This window comes from Salmo trutta, unplaced genomic scaffold (genome assembly GCF_901001165.1).
Source record: "Salmo trutta unplaced genomic scaffold, fSalTru1.1, whole genome shotgun sequence".
Taxonomy (NCBI): Eukaryota; Metazoa; Chordata; class Actinopteri; order Salmoniformes; family Salmonidae; genus Salmo; species Salmo trutta.
The window spans coordinates 231,167-247,868 of record NW_021822720.1 but is presented as its reverse complement, the minus strand read 5'-3'; the positions used below and the strand labels follow the sequence as shown (position 1 = coordinate 247,868).

At 41.8% G+C, this 16,702-nt stretch overlaps 1 protein-coding gene across 1 annotated transcript in view; it reads left to right on the top strand.

Moving 5' to 3' along the window:
• Nucleotides 1–533: 533 nt before the first annotated feature.
• Nucleotides 534–16,702, top strand: part of LOC115184000 (isocitrate dehydrogenase [NADP], mitochondrial-like) — a 58,607-nt gene continuing 42,438 nt past the window's right edge. Inside the window, exons 1-2 of the mRNA XM_029745000.1 lie at nucleotides 534–807; nucleotides 12,097–12,188. Coding sequence (XP_029600860.1) covers nucleotides 690–807; nucleotides 12,097–12,188 — 210 coding nt within the window. The 5' untranslated portion in view covers nucleotides 534–689. The remainder of the gene's footprint in view (nucleotides 808–12,096; nucleotides 12,189–16,702) is intronic.

Genomic DNA, 16,702 nt, shown 5'->3' with positions numbered 1-16,702 from the left:
TTGTAACACCAACTGTTGCGTTATAAAGCAAATGTTCCCACTCTGGTCTTGGCACATGAGCTCTAGTCAACAGCTCGCAGATATAGTGCGGGTAGGCTACCTACATGATGACATTATTATGGATAAGAGCGATATTATTTGCATTTGTCAATCGGCAGCCAAGCATCGCTCATCATGTCACCAGAATAAGACCCTCGATATTTATTGGAAAGGTGCATCAAGCTCATCACCTTCCACATTCACCACCCTGTGAAGTTGATCATGTATTTTATCTGTAGCCTAATAAATTGCATGCTTTCCAGAGTCCTAGTGGTAGGACCACACAACATATCATCGTGTGACTCCAAGTTTATTATATCAGTATTTGCGTATCCACCTCCATTTCTCGCATAATACATTTTACCGACACAAAAAGATCCCACCATGTCGAATGGACAAATTGTCACCATTTAAAAAAATAAATACCGGCATTTCATGTTTACATCAGCCCTGTCATGACTTTCTTCATAGGTCAGGTCATTCATCTGCATGACATGTTTGGATGGAAACGTGATTGGTGACGCTTCAGTGTGTTGAATATAACCGGACGGACGCCCATCAAATACACGTAGCCTGATTTATTTACCGGCTGTCGGGTATTCATTCCTATAAGGCCTGTCGTCGTGGTCATAACGTTTCTCCGGTGAACCATGACGGGATACCTGAGGGTTCTGTCCTCCATCTCGAGGTATGCAGCGACGCTTACCGAAAAGCCTGCTATGCTTGCGCCTGCAGCCGCCGTGGGCCAGAGTCTGCGACACACAAACTGTGAGTCTTTAAACTAAACCAAAACTCCACTAGCTGCTAACGTAGCCTGGTTTCACTGCACAGTCATCCTTGCATGGAATACATTCATCTGGTCATATTATACATTACCAATGTCTTTTGTGTTCAAAGATTTGGCTTTGCTACAAAGTAGTGGATGTGCTGGAGTGACCTTTGATTTGTTACGTTGTATTGTTTGTGTCACAGCAATGCGATGTCGTGGCATCAGAACATAGCAGGATGGTGGGAACTGGGAAATTATGGGGATTTGGAATATTGTAACAGTTGACAAACTGTGTTGAATGTAGAATGTTAAAAAACCAGAAGTAACATTGTCACATCACACATTGTAGGCTACCTCAATACATCAAATTACAATTCAACAACGGTATAATGTACTGGCATGCTTTATGCCTGTCTGCCAGGTGCCAAGGTCCGTACAGTATGAGTGCTGTTGGATACATTTAAAGGCTGAGTGGTGGGGACTCACAACTGTCAGTGTCACAAATGCACCTGTAGCCTATAGGGAAGGATCTTAATACAGGCACTAGGGTTAGGCTTCTGTAGCCTATAGGGAAGGATCTTAAAACAGACATTAGGGTTAGGGTTAGGGTTAGGCTTATGTAGCCTATAGGGAAGGATCTTAAAACAGACATTAGGGTTAGGCTTCTGTAGCCTATAGGGAAGGATCTTAAAACAGACGTTAGGGTTAGGCTTCTGTAGCCTATAGGGAAGGATCTTAAAACAGACATTAGGGTTAGGCTTCTGTACCCTATAGGGAAGGATCTTAAAACAGACACTAGGGTTAGGGTTAGGGTTAGGCTTCTGTAGCCTATAGGGAAGGATCTTAAAACAGACACTAGGTTTAGGGCTAGGGTTAGGCTTCTGTAGCCTATAGGGAGGGATATTAAAACAGACACTAGGGTTAGGCTTCTGTAGCCTATAGGGAAGGATCTTAAAACAGACACTAGGGTTAGGCTTCTGTAGCCTATAGGGAAGGATCTTAAAACAGACGTTAGGGTTAGGCTTCTGTAGCCTATAGGGAAGGATCTTAAAACAGACACTAGGGTTAGGGTTAGGCTTCTGTAGCCTATAGGGAAGGATCTTAAAACAGACATTAGGGTTAGGCTTCTGTAGCCTATAGGGAAGGATCTTAAAACAGACATTAGGGTTAGGCTTCTGTAGCCTATAGGGAAGGATCTTAAAACATTCGTTAGGGTTAGGCTTCTGTAGCCTATAGGGAAGGATCTTAAAACAGACATTAGGGTTAGGGTTAGGCTTATGTAGCCTATAGGGAAGGATCTTAAAACAGACATTAGGGTTAGGGCTAGCCTTCTGTAGCCTATAGGGAAGGATCTTAAAACAGACACTAGGGTTAGGCTTCTGTACCCTATAGGGAAGGATCTTAAAACAGACACTAGGGTTAGGGTTAGGCTTCTGTAGCCTATAGGGAAGGATCTTAAAACAGACACTAGGGTTAGGGTTAGGCTTCTGTAGCCTATAGGGAGGGATATTAAAACAGACACTAGGGTTAGCCTTCTGTAGCCTATAGGGAAGGATCTTAAAACAGACACTAGGGTTAAGCTTCTGTAGCCTGTAGGGAAGGATCTTAAAACAGACACTAGGGTTAGGCTTCTGTAGCCTATAGGGAAGGATCTTAAAACAGACATTAGGGTTAGGCTTCTGTAGCCTATAGGGAAGGATCTTAAAACAGACACTAGGGTTAGGCTTCTGTAGCCTATAGGGAAGGATCTTAAAACAGACATTAGGGTTAGGGTTAGGCTTCTGTAGCCTATAGGGAAGGATCTTAAAACAGACATTAGGGTTAGGGCTAGCCTTCTGTAGCCTATAGGGAAGGATCTTAAAACAGACACTAGGGTTAGGCTTCTGTACCCTATAGGGAAGGATCTTAAAACAGACACTAGGGTTAGGGTTAGGCTTCTGTAGCCTATAGGGAAGGATCTTAAAACAGACACTAGGGTTAGGGCTAGGGTTAGGCTTCTGTAGCCTATAGGGAGGGATATTAAAACAGACACTAGGGTTAGCCTTCTGTAGCCTATAGGGAAGGATCTTAAAACAGACACTAGGGTTAGGCTTCTGTAGCCTATAGGGAAGGATCTTAAAACACACATTAGGGTTAGGGTTAGGCTTCTGTAGCCTATAGGGAAGGATCTTAAAACAGACACTAGGGTTAGGCTTCTGTAGCCTATAGGGAAGGATCTTAAAACAGACACTAGGGTTAGGCTTCTGTAGCCTATAGGGAAGGGTCTTAAAACAGATGTTAGGGTTAGGCTTCTGTAGCCTATAGGGAAGGATCTTAAAACAGATGTTAGGGTTAGGCTTCTGTAGCCTATAGGGAAGGATCTTAAAACAGACACTAGGGTTAGGCTTCTGTAGCCTATAGGGAAGGATCTTAAAACAGACATTAGGGTTAGGGTTAGGCTTCTGTAGCCTATAGGGAAGGATCTTAAAACAGGCGTTAGGGTTAGGCTTCTGTAGCCTATAGGGAAGGATCTTAAAACAGACGTTAGGGTTAGGCTTCTGTAGCCTATAGGGAAGGATCTTAAAACAGACACTAGGGTTAGGCTTCTGTAGCCTATAGGGAAGGATCTTAAAACAGACGTTAGGGTTAGGCTTCTGTAGCCTATAGGGAAGGATCTTAAAACAGACACTAGGGTTAGGCTTCTGTAGCCTATAGGGAAGGATCTTAAAACAGACACTAGGGTTAGGCTTCTGTAGCCTATAGGGAAGGATCTTAAAACAGACATTAGGGTTAGGGTTAGGGTTAGGCTTCTGTAGCCTATAGGGAAGGATCTTAAAACAGACGTTAGGGTTAGGCTTCTGTAGCCTATAGGGAAGGATCTTAAAACAGACGTTAGGGTTAGGCTTCTGTAGCCTATAGGGAAGGATCTTAAAACAGACATTAGGGTTAGGCTTCTGTAGCCTATAGGGAAGGATCTTAAAACAGACATTAGGGTTAGGCTTCTGTAGCCTATAGGGAAGGATCTTAAAACAGACATTAGGGTTAGGCTTCTGTAGCCTATAGGGAAAGATCTTAAAACAGACATTAGGGTTAGGGTTAGGCTTCTGTAGCCTATCGGGAAGGATCTTAAAACAGACACTAGGGTTAGGCTTCTGTAGCCTATAGGGAAGGATCTTAAAACAGACATTTGTGTTAAGATGTTTCTGATTGTCTGTTTGTTATTAATCTGACATGGTGTCATGTGTTACTATACTGTAGTAATAATTGATGTTTTTAATGTTTAATATGACCTGGTGTTTCCAGATGGAGCTAAACACATCAAGGTGGACCAGATGGTGTGTTACTGTAATAACATGTTACTGTAATGATGTGTTACATGTTTAATGGTTTCAGATGTTACTGTAATAACATGTTATAGTAATAATGTGTTTAATGGGGAACAAAATGGCGCAGTAGAGAGAACACGGTGTTTCAGCGAGCTCACGCGGTATTCGTAAATTTATATTCTTACATTAATCTCCTAGCTTGAAAAAGTGGTAGAATTCGCTAAATAAGTTACCCTACAATGAGTCTTGGCGACTATTTCTCAAAAATCTCCGACAACATGCCCAACAGAGCTACTAAGAAGTCGACCAAAACCGCCATCCCTGTAGATGTGCAGGAGGAGCTAGCTAACGTTAGCGAATCTAACAACATTGTGGATCCAGGCACAATGGACCTGGTGATTCAAAGGATGACGGATAACATTACTAAAGTGATCGATGTTAAGATAAGAACGGTCCTGGAAGCAATAGCAGGCCATTCAGCTGAACTACAGAGGGTTGTCAAACGTGTTGATGAGGCGGAAGGAAGAATTGCTACTGTGGAAACTTCAACTACATCCATGGACACTAAGATAAAAGCACTTGAGAAGCAGGTGCGTGAAATGGCGGAGCACATTGACGACTTGGATAATCGAGGACGCAGATGCAATATCCGTGTTGTGGGACTCCCGGAAAATTCTGAAGGGACACGTTCAGTAAAATTTTTTGAGGAATGGATCCCTGGCTACCTACAAATGGACACTAAGGCTGGTCGTGTGAAGCTGGACAGAGCACATCGCTCTCAAGCACCGATACCCGGTCCCAATCAGCGCCCACGACCAGTGGTTATAAAGTTCCACAACTTTACCGACAAGCAGCGCGTCATGGATGCGGCTAGAAACATCGGTTCTGATGGTAGTCAACGTAAAGGTCCAAAGGTCTCATTCTTCAATGATTATTCCGCAGCGGTCGTACGAAGGCGCAAAGCGTTTGATGAGGTGAAGGCTCGACTCAAGAGAATGAAGATCGACTACGCACTGCTGTACCCGGCCACATTGAAGATTATGGTCAACGGATCGCCTAAAAAACTCTACACATCTGAAGAGGCTGCTGCGTTTATTGACTCTCTCGGGTAAATAACCTTAAGCTGCACCTCCGCAGCATTGGATAACGTCTTATTTTATTTTGAATCTGATCATGAAACAGTGGTGTAAGTTCTCACGTGCTCCTGTTCAGTAATATTCGTATCGGTATTATTTTTCTTGCTAATGTAACTGCCGCCATAGCTCAGACTGAGATATGTGTGAACCTATATTGGTGCCCAGGCTTGGTTTTAGGTGGAAGAGCCTCAATCTTCTTCTATTGATTTTAATTTCCACATATATAAAGGATGAGACTATTGAGTGGCAATGCGGACTTAAGAGTCTACATTGGAAAGTTGAAATCCCCTGCATGTAAGCTAGTGGGAAAATCCCCTTTTGGATCTTTACATGTTTAATTTTTGGGTTTAGTATAGTTCGAGTTCAGGGTTCATATCGTTTGTTTACGCTCAGTGAGATAGAGGAGAGTTCAACACATGGAAAAAGGTACCACCCCATTTTTACAGTAGGATTCAGTCTGGATATTGAATGGTCAAAGCGCAATGGCAGGTAACAGACTACGTGTATGTACATGGAACATTAGAGGGAGCCATAACCCCATTAAAAGGAAGAAGGTACTATCCTTTTTGAAAAAATAAAATATTGATATTGCCCTGTTACAAGAAACTCATTTGAATGATAAGGAGCATCTGAAATTACAACAAGGGGGGTTTGGTCAAGTGTTTTTCTCATCATTTACATCCAGAAGTACAGGTGTAGCAATTCTTGTGAAAAAGAACCTACCACTTAAGGTCTTGAAGTGTGTGAAAGATAAATTGGGTCGCTTTGTTATAATTAATGGTACTTTACAAGGGCAGAGCATTTCCATAATGAATATTTACTTCCCCCCCTGCCCACCCCCCTGACTTCCTCACTAAGGTATTTCTAGACTTTTCAGAATTAAACTCAGACACTGCAGTGGTTGGAGGACATTTTAATTGTTTGTTGAACCCCCTTATTGATAAGCTTCCCAGTGGTATAGCCTCACTCTCTCCTTAAGCTAAGTCACTTACAGCTATTTGTGATGATCTGGGGTATGCTGATGTTTGGAGAGCTTTTCATCCCTCCAACAGAGAGTTCACTTTTTTCTCTGCACCTCATGGATGTCAGACTAGAATAGATTATTTTTTATGCCCAGGACGTCGCTGCAGTCTGTTCTATCCGCTAGGATAGGAAACATAGTCATATCTGATCATGCGGAGGTGATCCTGGACATAAAACTCAACGGGGCATTCAATCAGTCAAGACATTGGAGGTTGAATACAACCATTCTTAAAGACCATACATTCACATCATATTTTATTACAGAGTTTAAAGCATTTTCCTCTGTTAACTCTCAATCAACAGATAACCCCTCACTCCTTTGGGAAACCTGTAAGGCGTACGCCAGGGGTCTGATTATGTCATACGCAGCCACTAAGAGGCGGAAAAAGCGTGAAAAGCAAAAAACACTAGAGGGTGAATTAGGAACTAAAGAGAAGGACTACATTAAAACTCCCACTCCTGCCCTATTAAAGGAAATATCAGTCATTAGATCAACGCTGGACTCCCTCCTAACACAGGACGCTGAAAAGAAAATGAGATTTGTCAAGCAAAAGCTATATGAACATGGCGATAAGCCAGGAAAGTACTTGGCGTACCTAGCTAAAAAGAGAGCTGACTCACAGTCAATTGCGGCTATTACTGATTCTGATGGCAATCATTTATATGAAAATAAATTGATAAATGACTAATTTAAGAAATTTTATGCAAATCTTTACGCCTCAGAACTGCCAAATGACGCACCCAAGTTAATGGAGAACTTCTTTTCTAAGATTGAGCTCTCTACTATCTCCGAAGAACAGAAGTCTCTCCTTAATGCCCCTATTACTGAGGAAGAGATAATGTCCGCAATTAAGAATCTGCAAAATGGTAAGGCCCCAGGACCGGATGGGTTTTGTAGTGAGTTCTATAAAGAGTTCCATGGCCTGATCCTTGAGCCATTGCGTGATATGTTTAACCACTCATTTTCAAATGACCAGCTCCCCCAAACGCTGCGAGAAGCAAACATATCACTTATTCTCAAAAAGGGAAAATGTCCGGAGTCTTGTTCCTCGTACAGACCAATTTCCCTTCTGAATGTGGATTGAAAATTGCTTTCTAAAATTCTAGCCACAAGATTAGAGGACTCACTGCCACTAATTGTGAAAGGAGACCAAACTGGCTTCATTAAGGGACGTAGGTCATGTAACAATGTCAGACGGCTCCTTAACCTGTTTGGGCTAGGGGGCAGTATTGAGAATTTTGGAAAAAATATGTGCCCATTTTTAACTGCCTCCTACACCACCTCAGAAGCTAGAATATGCATATTATTGTTCAGGTTTGGATAGAAAACACCCTAAAGTTTCTAAAACTGTTTGAATGGTGTCTGAGTATAACAGAACTCCTATGGCAGGCAAAAACCTGACAAGGTTTCATGCAGGAAGTGGCCTGTCTGACAAGGAGTCGTGCGTCTTGCATCTGTTTATTGAAAAGTAAGGATCTTAGCTGTAACGTGACAATTCCTAGGGCTCCAATAGGCTCTCAGAACCCGGGAAAAACCTGAAGGATGACGAGGCGGCCTCTGGCTGAAACAGATTATCGCCTTTGGTAAGTGGCCGATCAGAGGACCATTGAATGAGGTGCGTGCACGATTCGCCCCCGTGGAGAAATTTCATTCGGCTGTTTAGGCTCATTGCAGATTCCCGGTCGGAATATTATCGCTTTTCTACGAGATAAATGGCATAAAAATTGGTTTTAAACAGCGGTTGACATGCTTCGAAGTACGGTAATGGAATATTTAGACATTTTTTGTCACGCCATGCGCCATGCTCGTGACCGTGATGTAGCATTCTGATAGTGTCTAGAACTCACGAACAAAACGTCGCTGTTTGGATATAATGATGGATTATTTGGGACCAAACCTACATTTGTTATTGAAGTAGAAGTCCTGGCAGTGTATTCTGACGAAGAACAGGAAAGGTAAGAACATTTTTCTTATAGGAAATGTGATTTTGGTGAAGGCTGAACTGGGTGGGTGTCTAAATAGCTAGCCCGTGATGCCGGGCTATGTACTTAGAATATTGCAAAATGTGCTTCATCCGAAAAGCTATTTTAAAATCGGACATATCGAGTGCATAGAGGAGTTCTGTATCTATAATTCTTAAAATAATTGTTATGCTTTTTGTGAACGTTTATTGTGAGTAATTTAGCAAACTGTTAGTAAATTCCCCGGAAGTTTGCGGGGGGTATGCTAGTTCTGAACGTCACATGCTAATGTAAAAAGCTGGTTTTTGATATAAATATGAACTTGATTGAACAGACATGCATGTATTGTATAACATAATGTCCTAGGTGTGTCATCTGATGAAGATCATAAAAGGTTAGTGCTGCATTTAGCTGTGGTTTGGGTTTATGTGACATGATATGCTAGCTTGAAAAATGTGTGTCTGATTATTTCTGGCTGGGCACTCTCCTGACATAATCTAATGTTTTGCTTTCGTTGTAAAGCCTTTTTGAAATCGGACAGTGTGGTTAGATTAACGAGATTCTTGTCTTTAAATAGCTGTAAAATAGTCATATGTTTGAGAAATTGAAGTAATAGTATTTCAAACGATTCAAAAATCGCGCCACTGGATTGAAGTGGCTGTTACGTAGGTGGGACAAATTCGTCCCACATGCGCCAGAGAGGTTAATGTAATTGAAGTCTACCAACGAAGTGCTATGGATGGTCTTGTGCTCTCCCTAGATGCTGAGAAAGCATTTGATCGTGTGGAGTGGTCTTACCTATTCTTTGCTCTAAATAAATTTGGTCTGGGGGACAACTTTATAAAATGGGTGAAAGTTTTATATGATGATCCTCAGGCTGCTGTCCTTGCTAATGGACTACGGTCAAATAGCTTCTCTATACACAGAGGTACCAGACAGGGCTGTCCTTTGTCCCCCCTCCTATTTGCACTTGTTATGGAACCACTGGCCGAGGCCATCAGGGTAACGCCTGCTATACAGGGGCTGCTCATTGGTGATGTTCACCATAAAATAAGCCTGTATGCTGATGATGTCCTGATATTCATTTCTAATCCCGAGACTTCAATCACATCTCTTATTAATATTATTGAGTTATTCTGTGAATTCTCAGGCTACAAGATTAACCTAACTAAATCAGAGGCTATGCCACTTGGTAACCTTCACTCTGTACCTAATACTTCTCCCCCCTTCCCTTTTAAATGGTCTCCCTCAGGTTTTACGTATCTGGGTATATTTGTAACTCCTAAATTCCAACAAATGTACAAAGCCAATTTTGTTCACTTGTTTGACACAATAAGACAGGATCTGGAGCGCTGGAACTCTCTTCCGATTTCATGGTTGGGTAGAATATCCCTCTTGAAAATGAACGTTTTACCTAGGCTACTTTACCCAATCCAAATGATCCCAGTATTACTCTGCAATAAGGTAATAAAGGATGTAAATGGATGGCTAAGTTCCTTTATATGGAGTAAACGCAAGCCAAGACTTAAGATGGCAATATTGCAGCTGCCAAGTTCTATGGGTGGCTTGGATCTGCCCAATATCAGGTTCTATCAGTGGTGTGCCCACCTATGTTATATTTCAGACTGGATCACAAACGATGACTCCTCTATTTGGCTAGACATTGAGACTTCTCTTTCAAAATACCCTTTACAGGACCTTTTGTTTTTCACAAGTTTCAAGTCTGTAAAAGATCACTGTAACAACCCCATTACACTTAACACACTCAAAGTATGGAGGTCAGTTCAACGTTTCCTGGGAAGGTCCAAACTAACCTCTGCTCTTACCCCAATTCTTAACAACACAGATTTTGTCCCAGGATTGCTGGATGCTGGCTTTAACGTTTGGCTTAATAAGGGCATACGCAGACTAAATGACTTATTTGCGGATAAGATTTTATTGTCATTTGAGCAGATGGTTGAGAAATATCAACTCCCAAAGCAGGACTTTTTCCGTTTCCTACAAGTAAGACATTATATTCTGAAGAGCACCACCTTAATTGGCAACCCTGATATGTCTGTCATTGAAAGAATGCTTTTTTCCCCACAAAGGAAAATGTCTGTAAGTCTGTTTTATGATGCTTTAAGGTCCTTTTCCGCTGTCGGCACACAGAGGGTGAAACAAGTGTGGGAGAAAGAACTGTCTGTTACCATTGACGAAGAGATGTGGGAGGACATTTGGAAATATGCAAAAACAATATCTATATGTAATCGTACTAGAGCAATTCAATTAAGAATAATACACAGATTGCATATATCCCCAAATCGCAGAGATGCATTTAGCCCCTCTTCCTCCTCTCCTCAGTGTCTCAAATGTAAAACTGATACAGGCACCCTAACACATTGTTTATGGTCATGTACCAAAATACAAAGATATTGGTCTGGTGTTCTGCAAGAGATTGAAAAGATCCTAGGGGTTGATCTAGAATTGGACCCAGTTTCTCTACTGTTAGGTCTCCCTAGTAGGCATGTAACTTCTGTGGGTAAGAGGAGGCTTTACAACATCCTCACCTTCGCAGCGAGGAAAAACATACTTTTACAGTGGATTAGTGATAAGGTTCCCTCTATTAAAGATTGGCATAAGATACTATTTGAATGGGTGCCGCTGGAATATCTGACATGTACATTGCATTCTAAGACAGATCAGTTCTACAAAGTATGGGAACCTTACTTCAGGTTCTAGGTAATTTAGGTATCAGCTATTATGCTGCAAGGATTCTCTTAGAATGGTGATCTATGTATTTCAGAATTACACTGTACGTTCCATGTGGGGAACCTAACTTCTTGGTTTAAACTGAGCTTTTTATTTTGTTTTATTTATTTATTATGTTTTTATTTTTATTTTATTTTTATAATTTTTTTCTCTTTATGTTTGTTTAAAATGTATGTATTGAGAGACGCGCTGAGTGGGGAGAGGAAAATGGTGTGTGTGTGTGTACGTGCGTGCATACATACGGACATGTGTGAGTGCTGTTTTTTTTGCCTTGTCTTTGTTGTTGTATCTCTTAATATGGGTGAAAATTGTGAAACTCCAATAAAAAATACTGTTACAATAATGTGTTTAATGGTTTTAGATGTGTTACTGTAATAACATGTTACTGTAATGATGTGTTACATGTTTAATGTGTTAAATGGTTTTAGATGTGTTACTGTAATAACATGTTACTGTAATAATGTGTTTAATGGTTTCAGATGTTACTGTAAAAATGTGTTTAATGGTTTCAGATTTGTTACTGTAATAACATGTTACTGTAATGATGTGTTACATGTTTAATGTGTTAAATGGTTTCATATGTTACTGTAATATGTTACTGTAATAATGTGTTTAATGGTTTCAGATGTGTTACTCTAACATGTTACTGTAATAATGTGTAATGGTTTCAGATGTTACTGTAATAATGTTTAATTGAATGGTTTCAGATATTACTGTAATGTGTTTAATGGTTTCAGATGTTACTGTAATATGTTTATGGTTTCAGATGTTGCTGTAATAATGTGTTACATGTTTAATGGTTTCAGATGTGTAACTGCAATAACATGTTACTGTAATAATGTGTTTAATGGTTTTAGATGTGTTACTGTAACATGTTACTGTAATAATGTGTTTAATGGTTTTAGATGTGTTACTGTAATAACATGTTTCTGTAATAATGTGTTTTATTGTTTAATGATTTTCAATGTGTTACTGTAATAATGTGTTTAATGATTTCAGATGTTACTGTAATCATGTGTTTAATGTTTAATGGTTTCAGATGTTACTGTAATAATGTGTTGAATGGTTTCAAATGTTACTGTAAAAATGGTTTAATGTTTAATGATTTCAGATGCAGTTAAGCGTATCAAGGTGGACCAGCCGGTGGTGGAGATGGATGGAGATGAGATGACAAGAATCATCTGGGAGTTCATCAAGGAGAAGGTACTGTAGTACACCATGGACCTCTAACCCCTAAATCTACTGTACACCATGGACCTCTAACCCCTAAATCTACTGTACACCATGGACCTCTAACCCTTAACTCTACTGTACACCATGGACCACTAACCCCTAACTCTACTGTACACCATGGACCACTAACCCCTAACTCTACTGTACACCATGGACCTCTAACCCCTAACTCTACTGTACACCATAGTCCTCTAACCTCTAACTCTACTGTACACCATGGACCCCTAACTCTACTGTACACCATGGACCTCTAACCCCTAACTCTACTGTACACCATGGACCTCTAACCCCTAACTCTACTGTACACCATGGACCTCTAACCCCTAACTCTACTGTACACCATGGACCACTAACCCCTAACTCTACTGTACACCATGGACCTCTAACCCCTAACTCTACTGTACACCATGGACCCCTAACCCCTAACTCTACTGTACACCATGGACCCCTAACCCCTAACTCTACTGTACACCATGGACCTCTAACCCCTAACTCTACTGTACACCGTGGACCACTAACCCCTAACTCTACTGTACACCATGGACCTCTAACCCCTAACTCTACTGTACACCATGGACCTCTAACCCCTAACTCTACTGTACACCATGGACCCCTAACTCTACTGTACACCATGGACCTCTAACCCCTAACTCTACTGTACACCATGGACCTCTAACCCCTAACTCTACTGTACACCATGGACCTCTAACCCCTAACTCTACTGTACACCATGGACCCCTAACCCCTAACTCTACTGTACACCATGGACCTCTAACCCCTAACTCTACTGTACACCATGGACCTCTAACCCCTAACTCTACTGTACACCATGGACCTCTAACCCCTAACTGTACACCATGGACCCCTAACTCTACTGTACACCATGGACCTCTAACCCCTAACTCTACTGTACACCATGGACCTCTAACCCCTAACTCTACTGTACACCATGGACCTCTAACCCCTAACTCTACTGTACACCATGGACCTCTAACCCCTAACTCTACTGTACACCATGGACCTCTAACCCCTAACTCTACTGTACACCATGGACCTCTAACCCCTAACTCTACTGTACACCATGGACCCCTAACTCTACTGTACACCATGGACCTCTAACCCCTAACTCTACTGTACACCATGGACCTCTAACCCCTAACTCTACTGTACACCATGGACCTCTAACCCCTAACTCTACTGTACACCATGGACCCCTAACCCCTAACTCTACTGTACACCATGGACCTCTAACCCCTAACTCTACTGTACATCATGGACCCCTAACCCCTAACTCTACTGTACACCATGGACCCCTAACTCTACTGTACACCATGGACCTCTAACCCCTAACTCTACTGTACACCATGGACCTCTAACCCCTAACTCTACTGTACACCATGGACCCCTAACCCCTAACTCTACTGTACACCATGGACCTCTAACCCCTAACTCTACTGTACACCATGGACCTCTAACCCCTAACTCTACTGTACACCATGGACCTCTAACCCCTAACTCTACTGTACACCATGGACCTCTAACCCCTAACTCTACTGTACACCATGGACCTCTAACCCCTAACTCTACTGTACACCATGGACCTCTAACCCCTAACTCTACTGTACACCATGGACCTCTAACCCCTAACTCTACTGTACACCATGGACCTCTAACCCCTAACTCTACTGTACACCATGGACCTCTAACCCCTAACTCTACTGTACACCATGGACCTCTAACCCCTAACTCTACTGTACACCATGGACCTCTAACCCCTAACTCTACTGTACACCATGGACCTCTAACCCCTAACTCTACTGTACACCATGACCTCTAACCCCTAACTCTACTGTACACCATGGACCTCTAACCCCTAACTCTACTGTACACCATGGACCTCTAACCCCTAACTCTACTGTACACCATGGACCCCTAACTCTACTGTACACCATGGACCTCTAACCCCTAACTCTACTGTACACCATGGACCTCTAACCCCTAACTCTACTGTACACCATGGACCTCTAACCCCTAACTCTACTGTACACCATGGAGGGCACACTTTCTAGTAGGCTTATATTGAAGAAATGGCAAATAGGAGTGGCAATATCGTCCACTATTATCCTCAGTAATTTTCCATTCAGGTTCACAATAATTTTTTCACCTCTTCCACACTCACTTTACGGAATTTAAAAGTACAATGGTTGTCTTTCATAATATGATCACATATACTTGGATGTGTAGTGTCAGTGTTACACAGTTTACAGTTTGAAGTTTTTTCTTGAGTGGGCAGCTTGATGAAAGCCAGTCAATATTTAAATCACCAAAGAAAATATACTTCTATGTTGATATCACATACATTATCAAGCATTTCACACACTGTTAGCACTTGGTGGTGTATAGCAGCTTCCCACCAGAATGGGCTTTAGGTGAGGCAGATGAACCTGTAGCCATATTACTTCAACAGTATTTAACATGAGATCCTCTCTAAGTTTTACAGGAATTAATATAGACCGCAACACCGCCCCCATTGGCATTTCTGTCTTTTCTGTAGGTGTTATAACCATGTATTGCTACCCCTGTATTATCAAAGGTGTTATCTAAGTGAGTTTCAGAGATAGTCAGAATATGAATGTAATCTGTTACAAGCAAGTTATTGACTTCATGAACCTTGTTTCTCAGGCTGTTTATGTTAATATGGGCTATTTTTATCACCTTCTGGGTTGTGGATTGTTTCTAATGCTTTACTGGGAAGCTGATCAGAGGTAGACTTAATCATGTTATTTATATTGCGGCTGATAGTGCAGGGTGAGCTGCATAAAGTGGACTTTGATATGAGTCCAGGAGCCAAGATGATTTGGTCTTGGGTCATTGATAAGTCACTGTCCTGACCACTCTAACAGTACTGTCCACCATGGACCACTGTCCTGACCACTAACAGTACTGTACACCATGGACCACTGTCCTGACCACTCTAACAGTACTGTACACCATGGACCACTGTCCTGACCACTCTAACAGTACTGTCCACCATGGACCACTGTCCTGACCACTAACAGTACTGTCCACCATGGACCACTGTCCTGACCACTAACAGTACTGTCCACCATGGACCACTGTCCTGACCACTAACAGTACTGTCCACCATGGACCACTGTCCTGACCACTAACAGTACTGTACACCATGGACCACTGTCCTGACCACTCTAACAGTACTGTACACCATGGACCACTGTCCTGACCACTCTAACAGTACTGTCCACCATGGACCGCTGTCCTGACCACTAACAGTACTGTCCACCATGGACCACTGTCCTGACCACTAACAGTACTGTACACCATGGACCACTGTCCTGACCACTCTAACAGTACTGTCCACCATGGACCACTGTCCTGACCACTAACAGTACTGTCCACCATGGACCACTGTCCTGACCACTAACAGTACTGTCCACCATGGACCACTGTCCTGACCACTACCAGTACTGTAACTGAAATAGCTGAATCCACTAATTTGAAGGCATGTCCACATACTTTTGGTCAGGTAGTGTAAATTTAGCAAATTTGTAACATAAAATACAAAGAAACGTGCGCTCTCTTCACAACACTCTATTCCTAGGCGCGTGAATTTCAAGTTTGGGGAAGCTACAATTTATCCTACTATTTCTACCGATCTGTTTGTCAGTTATGATTTTCATATGAACATATTCGTGAAACAATTTAATTTCAATAATAACGTTTTCGTTTCTCATGTGGTTAATAATACAAATCAGGATTAAAATGATAAAAATCTAAAAGTGAAAATTCCACCCATGCGAGAGCAACAGCCTCTGCCATAATAAATATTATGGACACATTGATTCACCGTGAGCCATTGGTGGCTAAAGAAATGAGAGATGGCCAATGTAGCAGTAGGCCTATAACTTCCATTGTCAACTAATTAAAAATACATAAAGCCGACAAAATATCCTGATGAAAGTGCAGGTTCTTTCAATTGCATTCATCTCTCTACACCACCTGTCTGCCTCCCTCCCTTTCTATTTGTCTTGACTTGAGCTACTAGTGAAGTGCAACATGGCAGCCTATCAAAGCAATCAACTGGGTCTTGCCCAATGACTGTTTAAATGAAGTTCTGGCCAAAGATGTTGCTTGCAAACTTGCAACAATGTATCAACTAGCCTATTCAGAGCCCTCAGAGTTTCCCACCAGTACGCTCTGGACAGACAGCTGTTTTTGTGCAAAAGGAAATGTTGAGGTATTTTATGACGTTCCACTCCATATATGGGATCCTGTGGATTGTTTCAAATCACAAGCGTGTAGGTCTATATACCAAGCCTGTAGGTCTATATACCAAGCCTGTAGGCCTATATACCAAGCCTATAGGTCTATATACCAAGCCTGTAGGGCTATATACCAAGCCTGTAGGTCTATATACCAAGCCTGTAGGTCTATATACCAAGCCTGTAGGCCTATATACCAAGCCT